This window comes from Struthio camelus, chromosome 1 (genome assembly GCF_040807025.1).
Source record: "Struthio camelus isolate bStrCam1 chromosome 1, bStrCam1.hap1, whole genome shotgun sequence".
Classification (NCBI taxonomy): Eukaryota; Metazoa; Chordata; class Aves; order Struthioniformes; family Struthionidae; genus Struthio; species Struthio camelus.
Genome location: NC_090942.1, coordinates 178,548,607 through 178,568,723, shown reverse-complemented (window position 1 = coordinate 178,568,723; position 20,117 = coordinate 178,548,607). Strand labels below are relative to the sequence as shown.

Genomic DNA, 20,117 nt, shown 5'->3' with positions numbered 1-20,117 from the left:
CCATGTCACAGTGATCGTTCCCAGCAAAACGGGTTCACTGCTGAGAATTGTAGTGCTGCTTTTTTAACTGCTGAAATCCCTGGGCTTCATGTTGCTTTCAGGATGATAATCCTGCAGTTCTTATTGTGCATCCCGTACCCATATGTTTGATGTCTTTTGTGAGCAGTACAGCTTGGAGTCCCTAGCAGTGTATATGTAAGAAAGCACAGAAGCAGAAATAATACTTACCTATAACTGTTCTCTGTGTTAACTGTATGTATGTTCACAGCCTACCGTATTCATTGCTTGCTTTTGAACAACCTTTAAAGATTTTCAGGAATTCTGAGTCTGAGAAGAACTAAGAATAAGGGCAAAACTATCCCTGTGTATAAGAGCAGTCCAAGTATTTGACTGTGCCCTGTGAGTATTGCTGAGGCAAACTTGCTTCAGTGTTATGTAGCTATAAATATTACCTCTTCAAGAATAATTAGTGGTAAGCAGTCTTTCTTGTTTTCTAAAAGACTGGCTCCATCTTGAATTAAGGCAAGTTGAACTATTATCCTAAGAATTAATTTTAGGTTGAGCTGTAGTGTCTGCTTCCAACCTGGTTCAGACTTTAATAGTACTAAGAATGGAATGCTGAGAATGGAGCTGAGTGTGGAATAAAGTTAAAAATAGTACGAAAAAATATTAAACACCTCCATCTATTTAAACCAAAGGAAGTTCTGTTAAGCAAAATGCAGGTCATCAGATATGCCTCAATACAGCTGGGCAGCTCGGGGAAGTTTTTGGTGGAAGAGTGAAAAGGATAGAAAGACAGGATAATGGTAACAGTTATCAGAGCAGGGTAATGATCAAAGGACACCAAAGTGACAGACAAAAGCAATGGATAGCGGAGCATTACTGCATCCTTCTTCTTTCAGCTCCAAGATGGGTGAAATATCCTCTCCTACATAGGGATAGTGACTGGAACCACACTAACATTACAATCAACTGGTAAAACAAAGTAAACAGGTTGAAATTCTTTCTTCATTCATACTGATTTTAACAAGGTAGAGCTTCCGTCAACTGCATTTCAGTTTTAGAGACAACTATCAAATAATAAAATATTGTGCGCAAGCTGGTATATTCCTAGTCTTAAGTTGTAGTTAGGTATGTGTGTCATTATCGAGATATGAAACACATATTGCATCTAAAAATTATTTTCCTGAATTGCACAACTCCTTTAAATCAGAATCTTTTGAAGATATTATCAAAGAATAAGAAATGTGCTTAGGCAATAGCCTCAATAGCCTAAGAGAATATAAGAGAATGCATTCTTTCAGCCTAAAACAAAGTAGTACAGTCACAAAAGGTACAAATTCTGACATTCTACACACTCTTAAAGCTTCAAGCTGAGTACTAAATGAACTTTTTTCCCAGTATAGTATTTATGTTAAATGCTGGAAGTGCAGATACAGTAGTCTACAGTACATAATTTTAATATTTTAGTAGCTTTTACATAGCACCCAAATGCTAATAGAAATATGCAGAGCATCTTATGTTTGGATGCACATCATCCCTCTTGCCTTTGAAAGGACCAAAGTGGTCTTTGTAAACAGCAAGCTCAGCATGAGCCAACAGGGTGCCCTGGTAGCAAGAAGGCTGACAGCATCCTGGACTGTATTAGCAGGAGCGTTGGGTACTTTGAGGGAAGTGATTCTTCTTCTTTGCTTGGCACCATGCGGCTGCATATAGAGTAGAACCGTATTTTGGGCTACTCAGTAAAAGAAATGGGCTGATCAATGGGAGTGAGAGCCACCAGGATGATCAGGGCTGGAGCACTTGCCCTGCGAGGAGAAGCCAAGGGACTGGGGCTTATTCAGCCTGGACAAGAGATGGCTATGGGAGGGGCTTAACAGGAGCCCCCAGTACGTACAGAGAGATCAGCAAGAAGATGGAGCTCGGCTCTTCACTGCAGTGCAGACAGTGGACATCAGTTGAAGCAGGGGAAGTTCTAACTTGGTCTGTGGAAAAGCTTTTTTCACCACTAGGACAGTCAGGCATCTCTCAGAGAAGTTGTGCAGTCCTCATCCTTGAGGATTTTCAATACTTAACGGGATAAAAACGTGAGTAACCTGGTCAGCTCTCATAGCTGACCCTGCTCTGAGCAGGATGTTGGACTACCTCCTTCCTGCGATCCCTTCTAACCTGAATTATTCAGTGATTGTTTCGTATTTGCATTACTTAAATCTTGCTTCTATCGGTAGTATTACTGGGAAATATAAATGGAAAATTATGCTTGAGGATACTTGACCCCGTGTATTTAAATTCCATGTATTTCTTAAGTCTGTGCAAATAGCCCCTTTCTGTTACATTAATTCTTGTGGGGAAACTTGCTTTGCCATGCATCGGATTGCTAACTGTACCACTCTTAGGAACATATCCTTGACAGATAACAAGGTATGCCTGTACTTTGAACTCTGCTTATCATAGAATGAAACCTATTATGTGTAATATAAAGGACATACCAATCACTTGCTAAATTATGACAGTTTGAACTCTAACCTTCTGAACTACTTCACCAGACTTTCTGTGAGGAAAATGGTTAGAGAACCAGTCTCTGATACAGTAGTTGCATATATCTTTTTTCTCTTTTCTGTCAAAGGAGATTTGTCTGATGATCTCCCAGTTTTGCCCGTATTTCAAAAGATGGTTCCAACTTTATCCTTTTCTGGGAAGCTTCAATGATGACATTCCCTTTTCTTATTTTTTCCTTTACTGATCATCCAAAAACTACCTTTTTTGTCATCGTTTAGAATACATTTTTAATTTTGATTTTATTAATTACATGCAGTAGTTATGTTTGGTATTAAGAACTTACAGATTTGCATGTTCACTTGTGACTGGTAGCATTTGTAGGTATATGGCATTCCAGTCATTCTTCTTCTGTTTGTAGCTGTCCGGATTTTCAGTGCTTTTAGCATTTTACTTTTTAAAAGGGCAGAGCCTTTCATTATGGCTGTTGTCATTTATCTAACTGCCGTTCTATCCGTTGTATTGCGTTGATTTTTTTTTGCCTTCTTTCAGAGATAGATTTAAAAATCAGACAGTAATTACCTTTTATTAAGCATATTTTTACATATAAAAAATTATTTTCATGTATTTCCTATTAGTTAAATCAGAGAAACAGCAGCATATACAAGAGTAGCAGACAGTGTTAATCTAGAAGGCAGAAGATAAGATTACTGAAATTTACCTTTCTTCTTAAACAGTATGGAATTTGTGATGCTTGTAAAGTGTAAAATACGACCTGAATTTCATGATTCAGACTTATCTTTGTTGATCTTTGTCTCTCTAAGTTTTCTATAAAAGTTTAAGTAAAATTGTGTGGGACACATTAAATTGCATTATGCTTAGCAGTAGATTGTTTACAAGACTACAGTATATCTGTGCAGAAGTTAAGTGACGTATTAAAATATTCTTTCCATAATGTATTTGAAATCTGATTTTGAATTTCTGATGTAAACTGCTTACGCAACCTAGTTTGTAGAAAGAGTGGTAAAGTAGTATAAAAGTTAAAGATAAAAGAAAAAAATTCATTTGCAGTTTGCATACTGACGTGTTGGCAGTATAAATCATGTACGTGAATGAAAAAGTTTCCAAACTTTGTCAGTATGATCATCCACAGAGTATATTTCCTTGAATATTTTGCCCCTTGATCTTTTTATGGTCTAGCTTTGACAATTATGTTTTCAATAACTTATTTCAGTGTCCGCAGAGGTTTAAAGTTCATCTTAAGAGATATTTTAAAATATTGCCAACAATCTACTAGCTATAGCAACAATAGTTTTATGACTCCTTTAGGAGTTGGGTTTGGCGTATGTATATATATACGCATGTGCGTGCGTGCATATTTGGATGCAGTAGTCTTTTTCACAGTGCCAGCATGAGTGTGAATGGATTAATTAAAGAAAAAAGGCTATTCCCTAAAGAGCTTTTACAGTGTATTGTCAATATTGATTAATTGTTTACCTCAAGAATCCTCTTCATGTAAATTTGGTCGTTTAGGTATAGTCATATCAAGTTTCCTGCATTATCAATCTTGCATTTATTTCAGCTAGTTTATTGAAAAATTACTGCACTAGAATATTCAAGTAAAGGAATGTTTGCAAACATGTTAAGGGCTAATTATGAGCTGAGAAGGTCTACAAAGCTACATCAAAATATATTTGAGGCATTTAGAGTTTGAATACATGCACATATTGACAGTCTGACAACTCCATCAATACTAGATTAGCCTAGTGAGTAATAATCATTCCACACAGAATTTCAAGGAAGATCTGAAAATATTTATTTAACTAAATATCTGAAGAAAAATAGATTTTGTGACTAGTGGGAGAGGAGAGTTTAAAAAGGTATCTTTTCATCTAGTTCATCCGAGAGGATAAACTAATCTAAGCAAGAGCAAGAGTCTTTGCATAACTATTGACTCTGATTTGTTAGTTTGGTTGAGCTGCAAGGAACAGTGTTTGTGATGCAGTCATAAAAATGTAATGAACAGCTTTTGTAGTTTCCTACATCTCCCACATTTTTTGAGATACATATAAACCACTGTAACAGCAGTTTATTGCAGCTATGTTCCAGAATCACAAATACTGCTATTATGAAAAGATATTTTCCTTCAGTAATAATAGTCCTGGAAAAGCTAATAATTAGTTTAACAAGGTAAGTTTTTGAATTATTATTGAAATTTTGCAGTAGCTTTAAAAAGTAATTTTGAAAAGCAGGAAAAATGATTAAGAGAGACAGTTCTAAGTCTAAGTTATAAATATGGAATTTAATATAGAGTACTATTAAAAGTTGATACCTTTCTTGTGTTTTAGTGTAACTATTTAGCTTTCCCATATCAAATCCTCCTGCAGTTATAGTGCAAATTAATTATTTTATATAACAATCTATATACATTATTTGGGAGTAAATCTCTCTACTGTTTTTTGCCTTTTGTTGATTTCGTGCAAAATATAGCTTTATTAATATGGCAGTTTTGGCAAGCATTGAAGTAAACCATGAAATAAAAATATCAATTTTTAAAAAAGCTAGTCATTTGGGAGGCAGTGGGAGCTCAAATAGAGAATAATGTGCATAGAAAATTTGACTGAAGACATAACTTCATATTTTTCGTGCTCTTGGATTAAAATATGTATGATAGATAAAACCATACTGTAGATAAGGAATCCGTTTCAATCTGTCCCTTCAAAGTATATTTTAAAAATTTGAAATATTAATGTCTGCACATTGACGTTATTGTTTAGGCAATGAGAAGTCTGACTATACTTATTCCAGTGCTTGTTCAGATGCATGTTCTACTTCGATTTAGCATGTTTCTCATACTTTCAAGATTGAAGACCTTTGCCATTTTATATGCCAGTACACACAGATGCAATAGATAGCTTTTTGCCATATCAGGGCTGTGCCGGAAACAACAAAACTGGTCCGTTTCTTCTGAACGCTTTTGGCTCGTGGTAGAGCTGCTGGTGTCTGCATTCATTTAACTTGGCTAGATTTTCTTTTATTATTGTTATACTATAATTTGATCGTTGTCCTATATTTAGGAGAAGTCTGTGAAGTTGGTATTCCTGCCTAGTTTGGTATCTTTTTATTTGGTTTCAGAGAACTTGCTTATTAGCCTGTCATTTTGAAAAAAAAACTCTCTTATCTTTCTTTGGGGTTATATTTAGGTCTTATTCAAGTGATCTTGTGAGGTGATAATTCTCCCTTTGGATTCACATCCAAATCACATTCCACATCTCCTGAGGTACCTAATCTGGTACTTGTTCTGTGACCAACATGGTGTTGGTCATTTAGACTGATGATTTCTATGATGATACTTTGTAAGTTTTTCAGTAGATTTGAAATCCATCATCTGCAGAAACATAATTGAAGATGACATGTACATTTTGACTAAGCCAACGGCCTAGGTAAAGAAAAAAGCACTTATCATTAGACTCCTAAAAATTAACTGGGTAGCTGTTCTTTTAATGTATATAAAAGCAGAAGCCGGAACACAGTTTTTGAGGAGGAAAACAGTGGAAGTATATCCCATCCCTTATTATACACTTATTAATTTCTTTAGACCCTTTCTTTTTGTTAAGGATATTGTATTAATATCGCTATACTGATAAAGTTCAGTTAGGTTATCTGTGTAAATTTCCTGTTTATTTCACTGAATCAAATAACAAAGGCAGAAACTTGGATCAAGATGCTGATTGGTTTAAGTAATAACAGGCTAATACCCAGGCAAGGGACTCTGAGCAAAATAAACATGCATCAGCAGCGTTGAATTAACACAGAACAGCAACCACATTGTGTTTCATAAAAAAAAAAAAAAAATACAGGAGTACCTCTTCTTTTATACAATAGCCTAGAAGTAGGGGCACGCTTTCAGGAAGTGAAAAACTGGATGCCATGTGCATTGGAACTCCAGGATTGCAAGAAAACTCCCCTGTTGAGTGTTTATTATATTGTTCCCATGACTGTAATATAACTGTCAAGTACAGGCTAGGCTAGGCTAGGCTGAAAGAGTTCCTACTATTACTCTTGAAGCTCTGTCATGGTGCAGAAAGGAACCTAAGTTTCACAGGGTCAGAGTCAGTGAATAAAACGGAATATGATTGTGCAGTCCACAGATGAAGTATTAAACATGGATTTCAGGCCCTGCCAATCATCATGGTCTAGCAGATATATCTGAATCATGTACATGTTTTGGTAGTGTTTATTTTTCTGATTTTTGAAGAGATGGAATGCCCATTGTACTAAAGAGGTCTCTCTGGGTTTGCTCTAGAGTGGAATAAACACAAAGACAAGCAGCTAAAGAAGTTATTTAGCAGTCTCCTGAGAAGAGCTGTGCAGTAGCTAATCTGTTTCATCCCTGGCATAAGGTACAATAATACTTGGGAAGTCTGCATGTTTTCACTGGACACTGCAGGCAAAAGTGTCCAGTCTTGCGTACTCTGGGGCCTTGCTGGGGTAGAAGCAATGTATGAATTCTACGTAATGAAGAACTCTAGTTATTGCACAGGTAAATAATTTTGGTTTTAGTTGCCCTGAGACTACTGGTAATGTAAAACATTCATTTATCTTGCTGAATCTAGATCTTCAGAGCTAGCATTTCCTACAAAGTACAAGGTAGTGTGCAGAAGTGTTTCCTGCAAGGAAGTTACTTCAGCAGAATGAGGATCAGAGCCCAATGTATAACAAACTTTAGAATGCTGCAAAACAGAAAAATCTACTTTGAAGCAAGCAGCTTTAAACAAAGCTTCTAAGCTTTCTTTCTCAAACAGATTTTACTGAACCACATGTAAAAAGTACTGTGTGTTTAATTACTTGATACGAAGCAAATGTAACATCTGGCAAGAACTTGGATGTTAAATCTTGTTTACCCTTTAGCATTTAAGCTATTCTGGAGTTTATTTAATAGCAATCTAAAACCAGAATACTGTGCTAGAAAAAAAAATGTGTATGTGTTATTTTGGGAAAATACATTTTAAGCGAAAACTATTTCAGCAAAGAGTTTTTCATTGTTAAAACCATTTGTAGATGATATGCTTCATCTTCTGTTTAATCATTGTACTCCGAGCTTTTTTTTTCCTTTTGTTGGAAATTGTTTAGTATTAAGTGCATTGTTGTTTTAGTCCACACTAGAGATTATATAACTGATGCACATTAATGAAGCAATTAATAAATGGTATGAAAGACAGAAAAATGCATGTAGAGGTAGCGTAGCTATCTCCTTAAAATACTTGTATTTAAATTAAGAGTTTTCTTACGTAGAATATAGTAAGTATTAAAATAGACATTCATTTTATGAAATTAGCCAGATATGTGATGCATCAGATTCGTGTTCAGTGCTACAGAAAATGAGCAATAAAAGCATTTAAAAGTAGGGATCAGAACTCTTACTTTTTCAGTTACATAGTGAATAGCATGTGAACTCAATTCATAGAAAATTTTTAGTTGTTCAGAAACATGCCAGCCAATTTTTAGTACTGAGGATCAAAAAGAGAATCAATGAAAACAAGATCCTTCAAGCGGCCATGTTTGAGCTGGAGTCCCAGTTTCCCACATATATGGACAGCATATGTGCAGTCTAAACATGACTGAAATTAGTTTAGATGCTGACCAATCTCTAAACAGCTCTTACTCCTTCTGTGACTCCAAGCAGCAAAATGATGTGTAAAGAAAGCTCTCTGTTCTTTGCTTTCATACTTAGCTTTGGGCTCTTTGGAAGTGAGGAAGCCCAACAGGCAGACTCAATTGCAAAAGATGAGGAAGTTACACTGGGAATTGAGTCTGAAGGTGAAAGAAGTATGGGTAGGACTTGAGGAAGGATGCCAAACTGTGATGGTGGAACAGAAATAGAGAAAAAGTAGATCACTAGAGGGGAGGCTATGGATATAGAGAGAGGAATGGAAACTGAATAGGATAGGAACTCCTGAAGGAGGCAAAAACAGATTCTACCTAGCAGGAAGAATGTGAATAGAACTGGAAATGAGGAGAAATCTGGACAGGAGCTGGGACAGAGAGGGAGAAAGGCAGGAACATTGGGAGACATGTTGGGGCTGGAAGTGGGAGGCTTGCAATAGGAGAGGTCAGGGAGGAAAAGTGTAGTATTTAAATTTGTCTACAGATTTGGCACTGAACCAGAGTACAGAGGTTAGTACAAATAGGAGAGTGTATTGTAATTGGTCTAGAGATCTTAGACCTGGAACTGACCTATCTGTGGAGTCAGGATGATTTCACAACTTAGTTTTTTTTTCTCCATTTTTAAACTTGAAAACTATGTCTAAAATATCTGCTTAAGAGCTTTAGGGAGGGTATAGTATATAGTAAGTTTGCAAAGTTAGAAAGGGTTGATGCTGAGTTTTGTATGATCTTCATAGGACTTCCTTTGGAAGATGTATGTATTATGATGTAGTCTTTACTCACCGTGGCATTCTTTTCTATGAACAAGCTTAATACTAGGATTTGATACTTCTTGAATGCTTAACTTCATAAATGTAGTTATCTTCTAATGTACTGTATTGTTCTTTTGTATGCAGTTTTGAAGAATACTTCTGGACATCTCAGTTTTTGTGTATGGGATAGTTGATGATGAAAGAGACATAGTCTATTTCTGTTAGGTAAAAATAGATTAGATTGCTATCTCAGTCCTTACAGGATGCTTACAAGAATTTGATAATGTTATTATGTAAATCTCGCTTCATACGCATATATGACAGCAGTCTCTGAATAGCACTGTCCCTTAGTCTGAGCTGCGCTGGTTGTGTTTTCTATTTCTCCATTCAAAAACCAGCTGGATGCTTCACCACTCTCACTATGTGTAGCAGTAAGGCACACAAATATATATGTGTTTATATATGTATGTGTGTGTATAAGTATATATTTTATATTTCTCTGTTCAAGTTTGTATCTCCTTTTTTTAAGAAGAGTTTTGTTTATATTGTATTTATGTAGTTTTTATTACAGCCTTGAAATGTGTCACTTGCCTATTCAGGTGGCTGAGCCTTTATAATAAATCAAGAGGGGAAAAAAGAGTAATTATAATAGTTGTAAAGTAATAAAAATAAAATCAGTAACAGGAAATATTTATTAGAATTGTAAAAATCATTTATTAATAATTGCTTATTCTGTCCAGTACAATCAGTATCAAAATGACTTGATAAGTTACTATAGGTACCTTCCTTAAACTAGGCTGTTCTTAGTCCTGCCTTGCCCTTTTACAGTATTGTTAGTCATATTTCACTGAACGTTCGTTTCTGAGCTAACAAAGGTTGATGTGTTATATGCCAGACCCTAAATGAGCCTACTACCAATCTGTGTTATATTAGCACAGTTTCTTCAGAGAAAGAGAATATTTGGAGGGGTGTTCTTCTCTTCATAATATGAAGAAAATAGGTATACGTATGCTTATGAACATACATGAAAGTCCATTTTGTGATGATTTTACAATGAAATCCTTCAGTTTATACTCACTGCATGATGGTTTCTAAAAGTTATTTACATCTCTATCCACCAACTGCAAAAATAAACTCATCTTTGATAGAAGAATCTTAAAACCATCCTTACAAACCAAACAGAACTTATATTCTGAATATTCTCTTATACTTTACTCTAAAAATACTCTTTGCTCTAAAAATAACTTTTTGGATAACATTTAGATAATTCTAAAATAACCTTTTTGATAAACAACCTTTTTGATAACTGTTATGTCAGTCTCATTTAGCAAACTTCAGACTGTCTATAGTGATCATCTTAATGGCACAGAAATATGATGAAGTTGGGGCCTCGTTCGAATTGTGTTCTGGCAGGTTTTTGTTTCATTGGCTCAATCTGTAGTTTAACTTTCATTCCCAAACCCCATTCTTTTCTGAGAGAAAACTGCTCTTTCCCTGTATCAAATTTTCTAAAATTCATTGATGCGATGAAATTCCTTATACCTACATTTCACCATTTTTTGTCATAATAGTAGTATTATGGTGGTGGTTTTATTTTGTTTTTCCCTAGAGATTATCCAGGTAAATTGAGGAATGTGTTTGCCTTTGTGTTACATGAGTGTATGTGTGCGCATACATACACACCCTTATGCTGTAGCCAGAAGTAGTAGCCAAGAAGCCAGAGGCAGTCCTGTGATCGCTGGTCTAGTAACAGCAAATATGACAAAGAAACTCTGAACACTGCTACATTGAAGGAGTTACTAGAGAGGTGAAAAGAAAACTGACTTGGTTAACAACAATTTTTCCTGTACCAATTCCAGGAGAGTGGCAAATGTCATTAAAGAAAGTGTAGGTTCCCATATTACAAGCAAACACGAATGTAATTATGTGTTGCCAAGAGGGCATACAAAACATACAAAAAAGTAGTCAGGGACTGCACGGTAACTGTGTTTGTTTCGAAAATCATTGCTGGTGTAACACGTAAGAAGAATGATCTTCATAACATCGCCAGTTTAACATGAAACATGCATATGTAAGCTACATAATACCAAAATTTCTGAAGGTACTGTACTGTTCATGGTTGTATTGATAAGCATGCTCTGGAAGCACACAGCTCATTGAGTAGACTTACAGAATCAACAGAGGAGTATGGACACGTTATCTCTACTTATGCATGTTTGCAGTGTGTAAGCTCTGTACAGAACAGATCATTAAACCTCAGACCACTTGAAGTTCTGAAGCAGTCTATGGAAAGACAAAGTCATTTATTTTCTGTAGAGGTACAAGACATGAATTTTTTATTGCTAGTCAATAAATTTGATTTCTAGATAAATTTCATTATGTATTGCACTGTACATCAGATGGCTGGATGACATGCATTTTTATGAAGACTTGCTTATTTTGCAACAGAACAGTCTTCCCAGGACACTGTAGCAATGTGAATGGCAGAACAGGTTTACTGTCATGTCTGCAGCCTATCACGTACAAAGTATGGAGAATGTTACAGCACTGAAGCTGGTTTGTGTGATGAAGTGAAAATAGAAACATACAGTCAGGGAGCAATGAAGAAATGCTTGAAGCATCAGCGTTTGCAAAGCAGCCTCAAGCAGCGCAGAATTGACAGCAGTAGTTGATCCTAGATAGATACGTGGCATTTAGCAGTTTGAGTGCAATATCTCAGTTTGAGAAGAAATGTCATGCTAATATTGAAGAAAAAAAGATTATTTTGACGAGAGCAACGTTGTTATGTTTTTGCAGTAGGTAGAGCTTCCGATCTCTACTCACGCAGCCTGTATGGGAAGAATCTGTTGTTCATGCGTTGGACCACATTGCATTATTTACTCATACACAAATGTCTACAGAGTGACTATGAAGGAGATAATAATGACGTCTTTTTGTTCCATTCAGGTTAATTCCAGTGAAAATTGCTTCCTCTTTGTGCCTTAGAAACATTCCTGCATCTGAAATCCTCAGGGAAAATATTTGGAGTAATCCCCTTGTTTTGATTAAACACTATCAATCCTACTTAATAAAGATCGAATGCTAAATGTTTGTTTATGTTCTGCATCTCCAGCTTCATTAGATGTCTGCTCATTCATATATTGGAAAACACAGTGAATAATTAATTCCTAGTCTCGTTCTCCTTGCTGCTCATGATGGTACAGGCCTCTATCATTTCTCCCTTTTTCCTAGGCCATCTCTTTTCCAAGCTGTAGAGTCCTAGCTTGTTTAAGTAATTTCTTCCACACAATGCCACTGTGTAATTGCATGATGTTGCCAGTTGTCAAAGGTAATCCTCATTACCATTTTCTGACCCTTTACCAGATCTGTTATTTCTTTTTGAGGTGAGGTACTAGCACTGTACTCAGCATTCAGTATACAAGCAACATCATGGAACTGTGAAGCAACACATTGATTTTTGTTTTCTCTATTCCTTTCATAGTAGTTCCTCAGAAGTTGCTTTTGGCCATTGTTGAAAACTGAACTGATTTTTTCATGCACTTAATATAATCCCAAGATCACATTGCTTGAGTGATAATGGTCAGCGAGGAGCTCATCATTTTATGTATATAGTTAGTATATTTGTTCTACCTGTGATTTACTTTACATTTATCTACTTCGAATTTCATATGTCATTTGATGCTCACTTTCATAAAGTTCTACTGGTCTTCACATCAGCCTTGTGGTTAGTCGAGTAATTTCGTATTCCATCAGCAAACTTTCAGCCCTCTTTTTTGAGATGGCCTGTAAATATAAGGAGCAGAACAGCTGGAATCCACTTATAAGTGGAGCATTGTTAATCTATCACCTATCTATCACCTTGTAGCTATATACTCAAGAATATGCGTATAGTAATCAAGTGTTTTATGAATATGAATCATACTTCATTTCTGCTTTTTGAGAGTCCTCATACCTATAGTTCTAAATGATTATGGGAATTAAAAAAACATGGTGGTCTGATATTTCTTTATATCTTTGGGTATGGGAAAAAGCAGTGTAGGGATATCTCTAGCATCTCAAAAGAGATATGTAAACTGGATACCACTGAGGTCTAATACCACTTTTCCCTGCCATGTACAACAACTGCTAGTGATGACAGGAGACCACGATCTCCTTAATATTTCCCAGTGAATCTTCTCCGTGTCCTCCAAAAGACTTCAGTGTTGTACATATGCAATGTATGCATTTGTGTATGCAGAATAGAATTCCTATTCATGTAGCAATTTTTAAAAATAAGATACACTGTAAGGTCATTTTGATTTGATTGTGTTAACCACATGCTCAGCAAAGCCAGGGACTTAATTTTCCACTCTTCTCTGCTTTATTGTCATTATAGCATTAAATTTTCCGAACGATGTTTCCAAATATAGACAACAAGAGTTACATACACTAATACATATTAAACTCTTAAAAATACTATATTAATTTCTGAACCTATAGTGAACAGAACTAATGTATGTGATGTACATGTATTCTAAGTCTATTTATTTTTGAATCATCCCTCTTTTTTTTTTTTTTTTTAGATTTAGACAAATGCAACTTGGCACAGAAAGCAAAGTAGCTGAACTTCTTCACCAGAGTAAGTTAAAGTCCTTTGAAAGTGAACATGTTCAACTCATGCAACAAGAAACAGCTAAGAATCTTTCACAGTGCCAGATAGAATGTGAGAAATATCAGAGAAAGCTGGAGGTACGTTATAAAGAGACACTTTACAGGGTATTTGTAGTCCTTTTCAGTTAAAGCTTAAAATGAAAAGCTTGGAGAAAAAGCAGCAAAGAACAAAAATGGTTGAGATAGTGTTTCCACCAAGTTCTACAGAAGCAGAATCTGATGACCAAATTTATTGAGCTTGACCAATTCAATGGGAAAAAAAGATTCAGGGGAGAGGAAGAAGATTTAAAAATATCGCATAGAGAGAGTTTGAAGCCCTGCGCCTAAGTTATCCTTCATGTAAGTTATCCTTCACAAATAAATTTCTCTAAATTTCAAACATTAGCATTTAGCTACCTTACTTGTAAAGAACTAGTCACTCATGTAAGACATCTCTCCCGTGGGCTGCAGAAGTGCCTCATTCCCGTGAGGTATTCGTCAAAAGAAACTGAAAGTTTTTAACATAACCCATTTTTGTTCTTGGAGAGCATGTTTAAGAATTAAAGAATTAAATTGTTTCCTATGAGAATTTTAAAGGAGTTATTTTTTCTTCTTTCTACAGACAAATAGTTCCACTGACATATGTAGTAATAGTGCAGGCTCTTTCTATTTTTCTTCAAGAATTCCTGCTGCCTGAAACCGACGCTTATGCCACAGTTGTTCCCTCATTCTGGGCACTTACAGATAGTCTCTTTAGCTGCCTGTGTGTTTTCATAGAACTTACAACCTCAAATACTATGTAAAATATATTTGAAATTGCTACCACGAGCAGAAGTTATCAGGGAGGCACGTGTGCTCACACGCTATGAGAGCGTATATATCTTCTTCTCATGGGAACCCAGACTAAAGGAAGAGTGATTAAATGGGGTAGGAGACAACCAAAAGTATGAGTTCTGTATTTGATACAGCAAAAGAATATCTGAAAAGGCAGAATGATGGCTTGATGTGTTAATTCCATTCTGGGGAATGGGAAGAAGACTATGTATGTTACCTGTTTGTTCTAATCTTTAGTAGAAAATATGTTAAACATGAACATTTTCAAAATTATGATACATTACTTTAGGAAAATTATTTCACAAAAGAGAGCGGTCCATGTAATAGTTATATGTATATATTTCTAATAATAAATCATTACAATCATTTTAGAAAATTAGACTAAAATCTTAGCTATATAAATTGAATAATAGATAGTAATTTTTCAGAAACTAACAAGACATTCATCTAGAATGTAAAATAAAAATGAAATGTACTAATTCGTAGTCTTTGTATATGTCGAGATAGTACTATGGGATGAAATCTCATTGTTACAATATAGCGTAATCTCTGTGATTAATAGTGTTTATTGTGCAACTTTGCCAATAAACTCTTTCTATTCTCTAACCTAGTTCTGCTAGAACTACTTATCAACTTTAGGGGAATTTCACTTCAGGAAGCATAATAGAAAATGTATTGGGGAGTATTTCATTTTTTTTATTTAAAATGTATACTTCAGCTACAAAATCAGCAATAAACAACACTTTTTTAGAGCAAATATCCATTTGGTGAATTTATCTTGAAAATATACTGGTAGAATATAAACTTCTAAAATTTTTCTTACATTATTTAATTACATTAAAATATATCAAACTGGCTTAGTAGAATTTGACATATCTGTGCTTGTGTTATCAGCCTATTACCAGAAAATGAAAATTCAGACCCTTTTATAGGACATAGCATCCGGTAGAATCCAACATATCATGCTTAGAAGATGCTGACATTTGATCTCTGACATATCCTTTTGAATCTATTTAAAAAGTTACTGCTTACTGTTTACTGTCTAAGAGTTCGAAGAGTAGAATGTATGTTTCCACGTTAGTATGAAGTCTGCTACCTTAACAGCAGTACTGGTAAAACTAAGTTTTAGAAAGCAATTTGAAAAATAGTACCAGTATAATTACAGATCGGTTTATGCAACGTTTCTAAAATAGTCTGTTGTAATGCAATACCTATGCAACATAGTTGGTGATTTGAAGTTATTTAATAGTATTGTCACTTAGTGTAATATATTTATGCATTGTTGCAGAACAACAAAGAGAGCTAACAAATTTATTCAGGTATGATACTAAGAAAATTTTGTATACCTCAAAAAATAGTAAAATAGCGTCTTAGTATATAAAAGTTCATCACTTTTTTTCATTAAAAAGCCTGACTAACCTCTATAACATACTATGTAAAATTATACCCCTGTGCAAATGTTTGCCGCTACAGATAAACTTCCCACTGTCAAGGGACTGCTTGAACTAAAAATAATCATAACTGTTCCAAAATAATGACCCAGTATTTTCCAGTACAGTATATCCTTGCTTCAGAAATGTTACCTATGTTTTTCTAATAATGCATTAACAATAATTTTCCATTAGCATTGTCTTATTTAATATTATTAAACTTTAGAGAGAGTATTAATGAGGATGCTGGAGCTGGTTAAATGTCGATTTTGAAGATTTTCTACATATAAAATTCTATAATTTAAAGCAATACCTCATTCATGTATAAATATATATATGTAACTGTATGACAAACCTGCTTTATATCAGTCTTTCATTACTGTAGAGAAAGAGGACTAAGTTGTGTAAGAACAATTATGGTGAATACAGTGTGCTCATTAAAAACAGCAGTTGTAATAGCATTATAATAAAAATACTTTTTATTGATGCAAAATTCTGGAACAAATTTTACAACTAAAGAAATCAGCTAACATTACTAATCCTATTTACATAAAGTTGAATGACTTGTGGACCTTGCTATGTCTACAAGCTTAGAATTAATTCATTCTTTCAAATATGCACTTTCAAAAATGTATGACATCTCATTTGCCTATCTGAGTATTGGAAAGATGTCCAGTCTTCAGCGGAGGAAGCTTATTTTAAATCAGGATTTCTTCACCTGTGCAAACTTAGTCCCAAGATCACATCACAAAGTCCAATTTGTCAGGTTTAAATGAGATTGGCGGTGTATGTCTAAAACAGATGGCGGGATACAAACTGGCTAGGACAGAAGAGCAGCTGTATTCCAAGTACCACCTATAGTAGCCTTCCTTTTTTGGAAGGATGCTTTTACTGAAGTGTAAACCTGCCTAGGGTGTTTGTGAGAAGGAACAATAGCCTGGAAAGAGAATCAGAGAGTGGAAGCAAGGCTTTTCTTCTTTCTTTTACTTCATACTACAAAACTCTGTTTTCTTCTCTTTTCTTTAAGATTATTGATAGATAAAATGTAATTTCTTGCTGTTACGTCTGTATTGGAACATCCAGATCTTGGCGGATGAGGTTAGTTGTGGTCATCAGCACTGGGAGTGCTAGTTCTACTGGCACTTTTAATTGCCCAGACATGGGTAACTTTGAGGAAGATGGTTAAAATTGAGTTCCGTTTCCATTTTCTATGTGAATATTTATTTGATTTCAATAACATCTTGAATATTCGCTATTCAGTTGTACTAGGTCATTTATCACTTCCTTTTCTGTTTAGAGATGTGCTTTCTGAAACTAGTACTCTTTCATTAAGAAATTGGTTGCAAAATATAAATATTTGATGCCTGTAGTTTTTACTTTAGTTCCTTTTTGAATGAATTCGTATGTTTTTTATTTCCTTTTTAAAATATCAAGGCAATATGCTAAGATTTTTTCTTATCCTTTCTTCTTAAAAGGTGTTAATAGTGCTGTGGTCACTAGTATCTTGTGGCTCAACTACATCTACTTCATGAACCAAATCTTGGTTTTATTTGGGTTTCAGCATAGAGGCGTTTCTCTTCTTATGTGTTTTAAAAGCAGGAACCAGCTGTTTTATATGTTGCCAAATTTTGTCCTGTAAATTTATTCTGTTAAGACAATAGATGAATGTTTTTATTTCATCTCTTTATATTTGAGTTGCTTCTTTCTCTAAGCATTGTGCATTCTTTACTGCTTTTGATAGTGAATCTGGTATTACTGCCGTATACACTAGGCATATATTTCTGTATCTTGAGACTGAATTCAACTGTCATCTCCCTTGTTCAGAATTTATATTTGGGCAGTTAGCATTAAACGTAGCTACAGTACTTAATTATTACTTTAACTTTTTTTTTTTTTTTTTTTCTGTACAAGATATAGATAGTGACATTACTAATCAAGGATTTTGTCATTCGGTTGGTTTTATAATTGTGTTCTTTTCTATTTCAGGCACATATTTCACTTTCCTTTTAAGCCTGAGATTTTTTTACAGATTTTTTTATTTATACTTAATGGGTTATGCATTTACGTTAGTGATGATTGCTGATGATATGTTACCTTTCAGTAATAAAAAATAAAAATGATTTTAAATAATAAATAAAAAGAGTGTAGTGTATCTTAAATATAAATGTTGATAATTATGCATTCGCCATTCTGTAAAGGAATCTTCTTTTCTTTTTCAATTTCATAAGTGAAAAATCTAAACACAGTTAAACAACAATAATAAACATGTTTAGGTTTGTTAAATTACTGTACTTTACATTGTTTAGCTGTTATCTTGTTTTCCTAACTATCCTTTCAAGTTCTTGTAGCTTTTTCAGAGAGAAATTCTTAGAATTACTAGGGCCTTTGTAGACTAGCATAAGTGACATGACCTGAGAATGTAATCTGTACAAGATAACATAGTTGAAAAAATAACTGCTTTTAAAAGTATTTTAGCTCTTCCTGTGCAAAAGTTAGATCAAATATAATGCATTATTGTTATGTAGTATCATATTGGTGAACCTGTTACATGTGTACTTCTACCTTTTTCATAAATAGCTGTAAATCCTGAATTCCTGATTTATTCTTTATACATTCTCACAGGTCCTTACTAAGGAATTTTATAGTCTTCAGTCTTCTAGTGAAACACGCATTATTGAACTTCAAACACAGAATTCTGAGTTTCAGGCAAGGCTAGATACTTACGAAAAACTTGAAAAAGAGCTTGATGAGATAATAATTCAAACAGCAGAAAGTAAGTTCTGACCCAATTTATATTGTACTTTTTGGTGTTTCTGACATTCTGAAAGGATGTGTTATTCCTAATGGAACTTGGAACATATCACAGTGTCTGTCATTTTCCATCTTGCTGCCCAATAATTAAGATGTAGTCGGTAAAGGTTCTGATAGAAAATATTGATGACGTATTTCTGAAATTATTTTTAAAATATATCAAGTTAGATGTATGGATATTAAAAATCATCTCACTGTTTCTTTTTCTGCATTTCTCTTTTGTTTCTTCTAACCATTTGTTAAAATTTAGGTATGTGTTTTCAGATTTTCTTATTATATATTTGGAATACCATGAAGCTTTTGACTGACAAACAATTGCAGGCTTAATATTACAGTAGGCAGAATTAGTAATAAAGTATGAAAAATCATTTTTTCTTGGTTTGAATTAATAATAATTAGATATAAGTAACTTTTTATGACAGAACAGTATGTTCTGGGTATTAAACCATGAATTAAACTCAGATTTGACAGTGTTAAAGTCTTTTTGACTATTCTTGAAAATGTTTGTCTCTGATTGGCAAAAAAAAGCCAATGTCTGTCCTCAAACATCAAAATTCCTGTGAAATCATTTTTCTTTAGAGAATTCTATTGATTATATTTGTATCCTAAATGAATCCACAAAGCAAATCCCCTCTAATTAGAAACTAAAACTCTTAATCTTGAAGTCTTTTAGGCTGCATGTAAACAGCGTAGGTTTTTTTTAAGATTTCAAACAAATTCATGTCATCTCCTTGTCCTTCCCTCTTTCTTTCCTCCTCCAGAAAAATGACAGTTTATAAATAACATTTTTCAGGTGCAGTAGAAGAATGTTGTATGTAAATGGTGGTGTATAGCAGAGTATGTGATTACAGTGATGCCTGGATAACTTCAGTAACTAGGCTGTAGATATTTTATTAATTTAATAGACTCCAGCTTGTAGTCATTAGGATGGCATGACCACCCAAATGTTCCAGTATGGCCATAAGTATGTTTGCTATATACATAGTTATATTTTAGTCAGTAACATGGTTTTTGAAATATATGTGTTATCATGCCTAAGGAGTATTCATGTATTAATTCAGAATTTTTGGATGTTGTCATCATTTTTTTTTTTCTAAGGAGAAAATCAAGTTCAGAATGCTATTTTTTGTTTACACAGGCTTACATTTTTTCATGCATCTGGTGATGTCAGTAATGATTTTTTGCTTACAGAACTAAATTATTCTTAACTTCCTGCTAAATAGTGTAAAGTATTTTATTTACAACTTCTCTTGTGTGCTACAAATATCACTGAAAGAAATGAAAGCTTGCAAATGATCTCTGGACTGTAAAAATATGACTGTTCCTCTCTAAGTTCTGTTGGAGAAAAGAGGGGAGTTATAGTACAATATTATTTCAATATACTTTCTATTTAATAACTCACATTGTTTTTCCCTTACGATTATTACAGAGTCTTTGACAGTAAAAGTTAGGACTAAGACTAATTAAGGCTGAATTCCAGTTGAATTATGTTAAAACT

At 34.3% G+C, this 20,117-nt stretch overlaps 1 protein-coding gene across 12 annotated transcripts in view; it reads left to right on the top strand.

Annotated features, from left to right (window-relative positions):
- Nucleotides 1–20,117, top strand: part of PIBF1 (progesterone immunomodulatory binding factor 1) — a 127,467-nt gene that overhangs the window by 56,639 nt on the left and 50,711 nt on the right. For all 12 annotated transcript variants that reach the window (XR_011138584.1, XR_011138583.1, XM_068929659.1 and 9 more), the window contains 2 exons: nucleotides 13,478–13,643; nucleotides 18,431–18,581. Coding sequence is in view for 10 of the 12 variants with exons in the window: in XM_068929659.1 (XP_068785760.1) it covers nucleotides 13,478–13,643; nucleotides 18,431–18,581 (317 nt within the window). In the remaining 2 variants the exon portion in view is untranslated. The remainder of the gene's footprint in view (nucleotides 1–13,477; nucleotides 13,644–18,430; nucleotides 18,582–20,117) is intronic.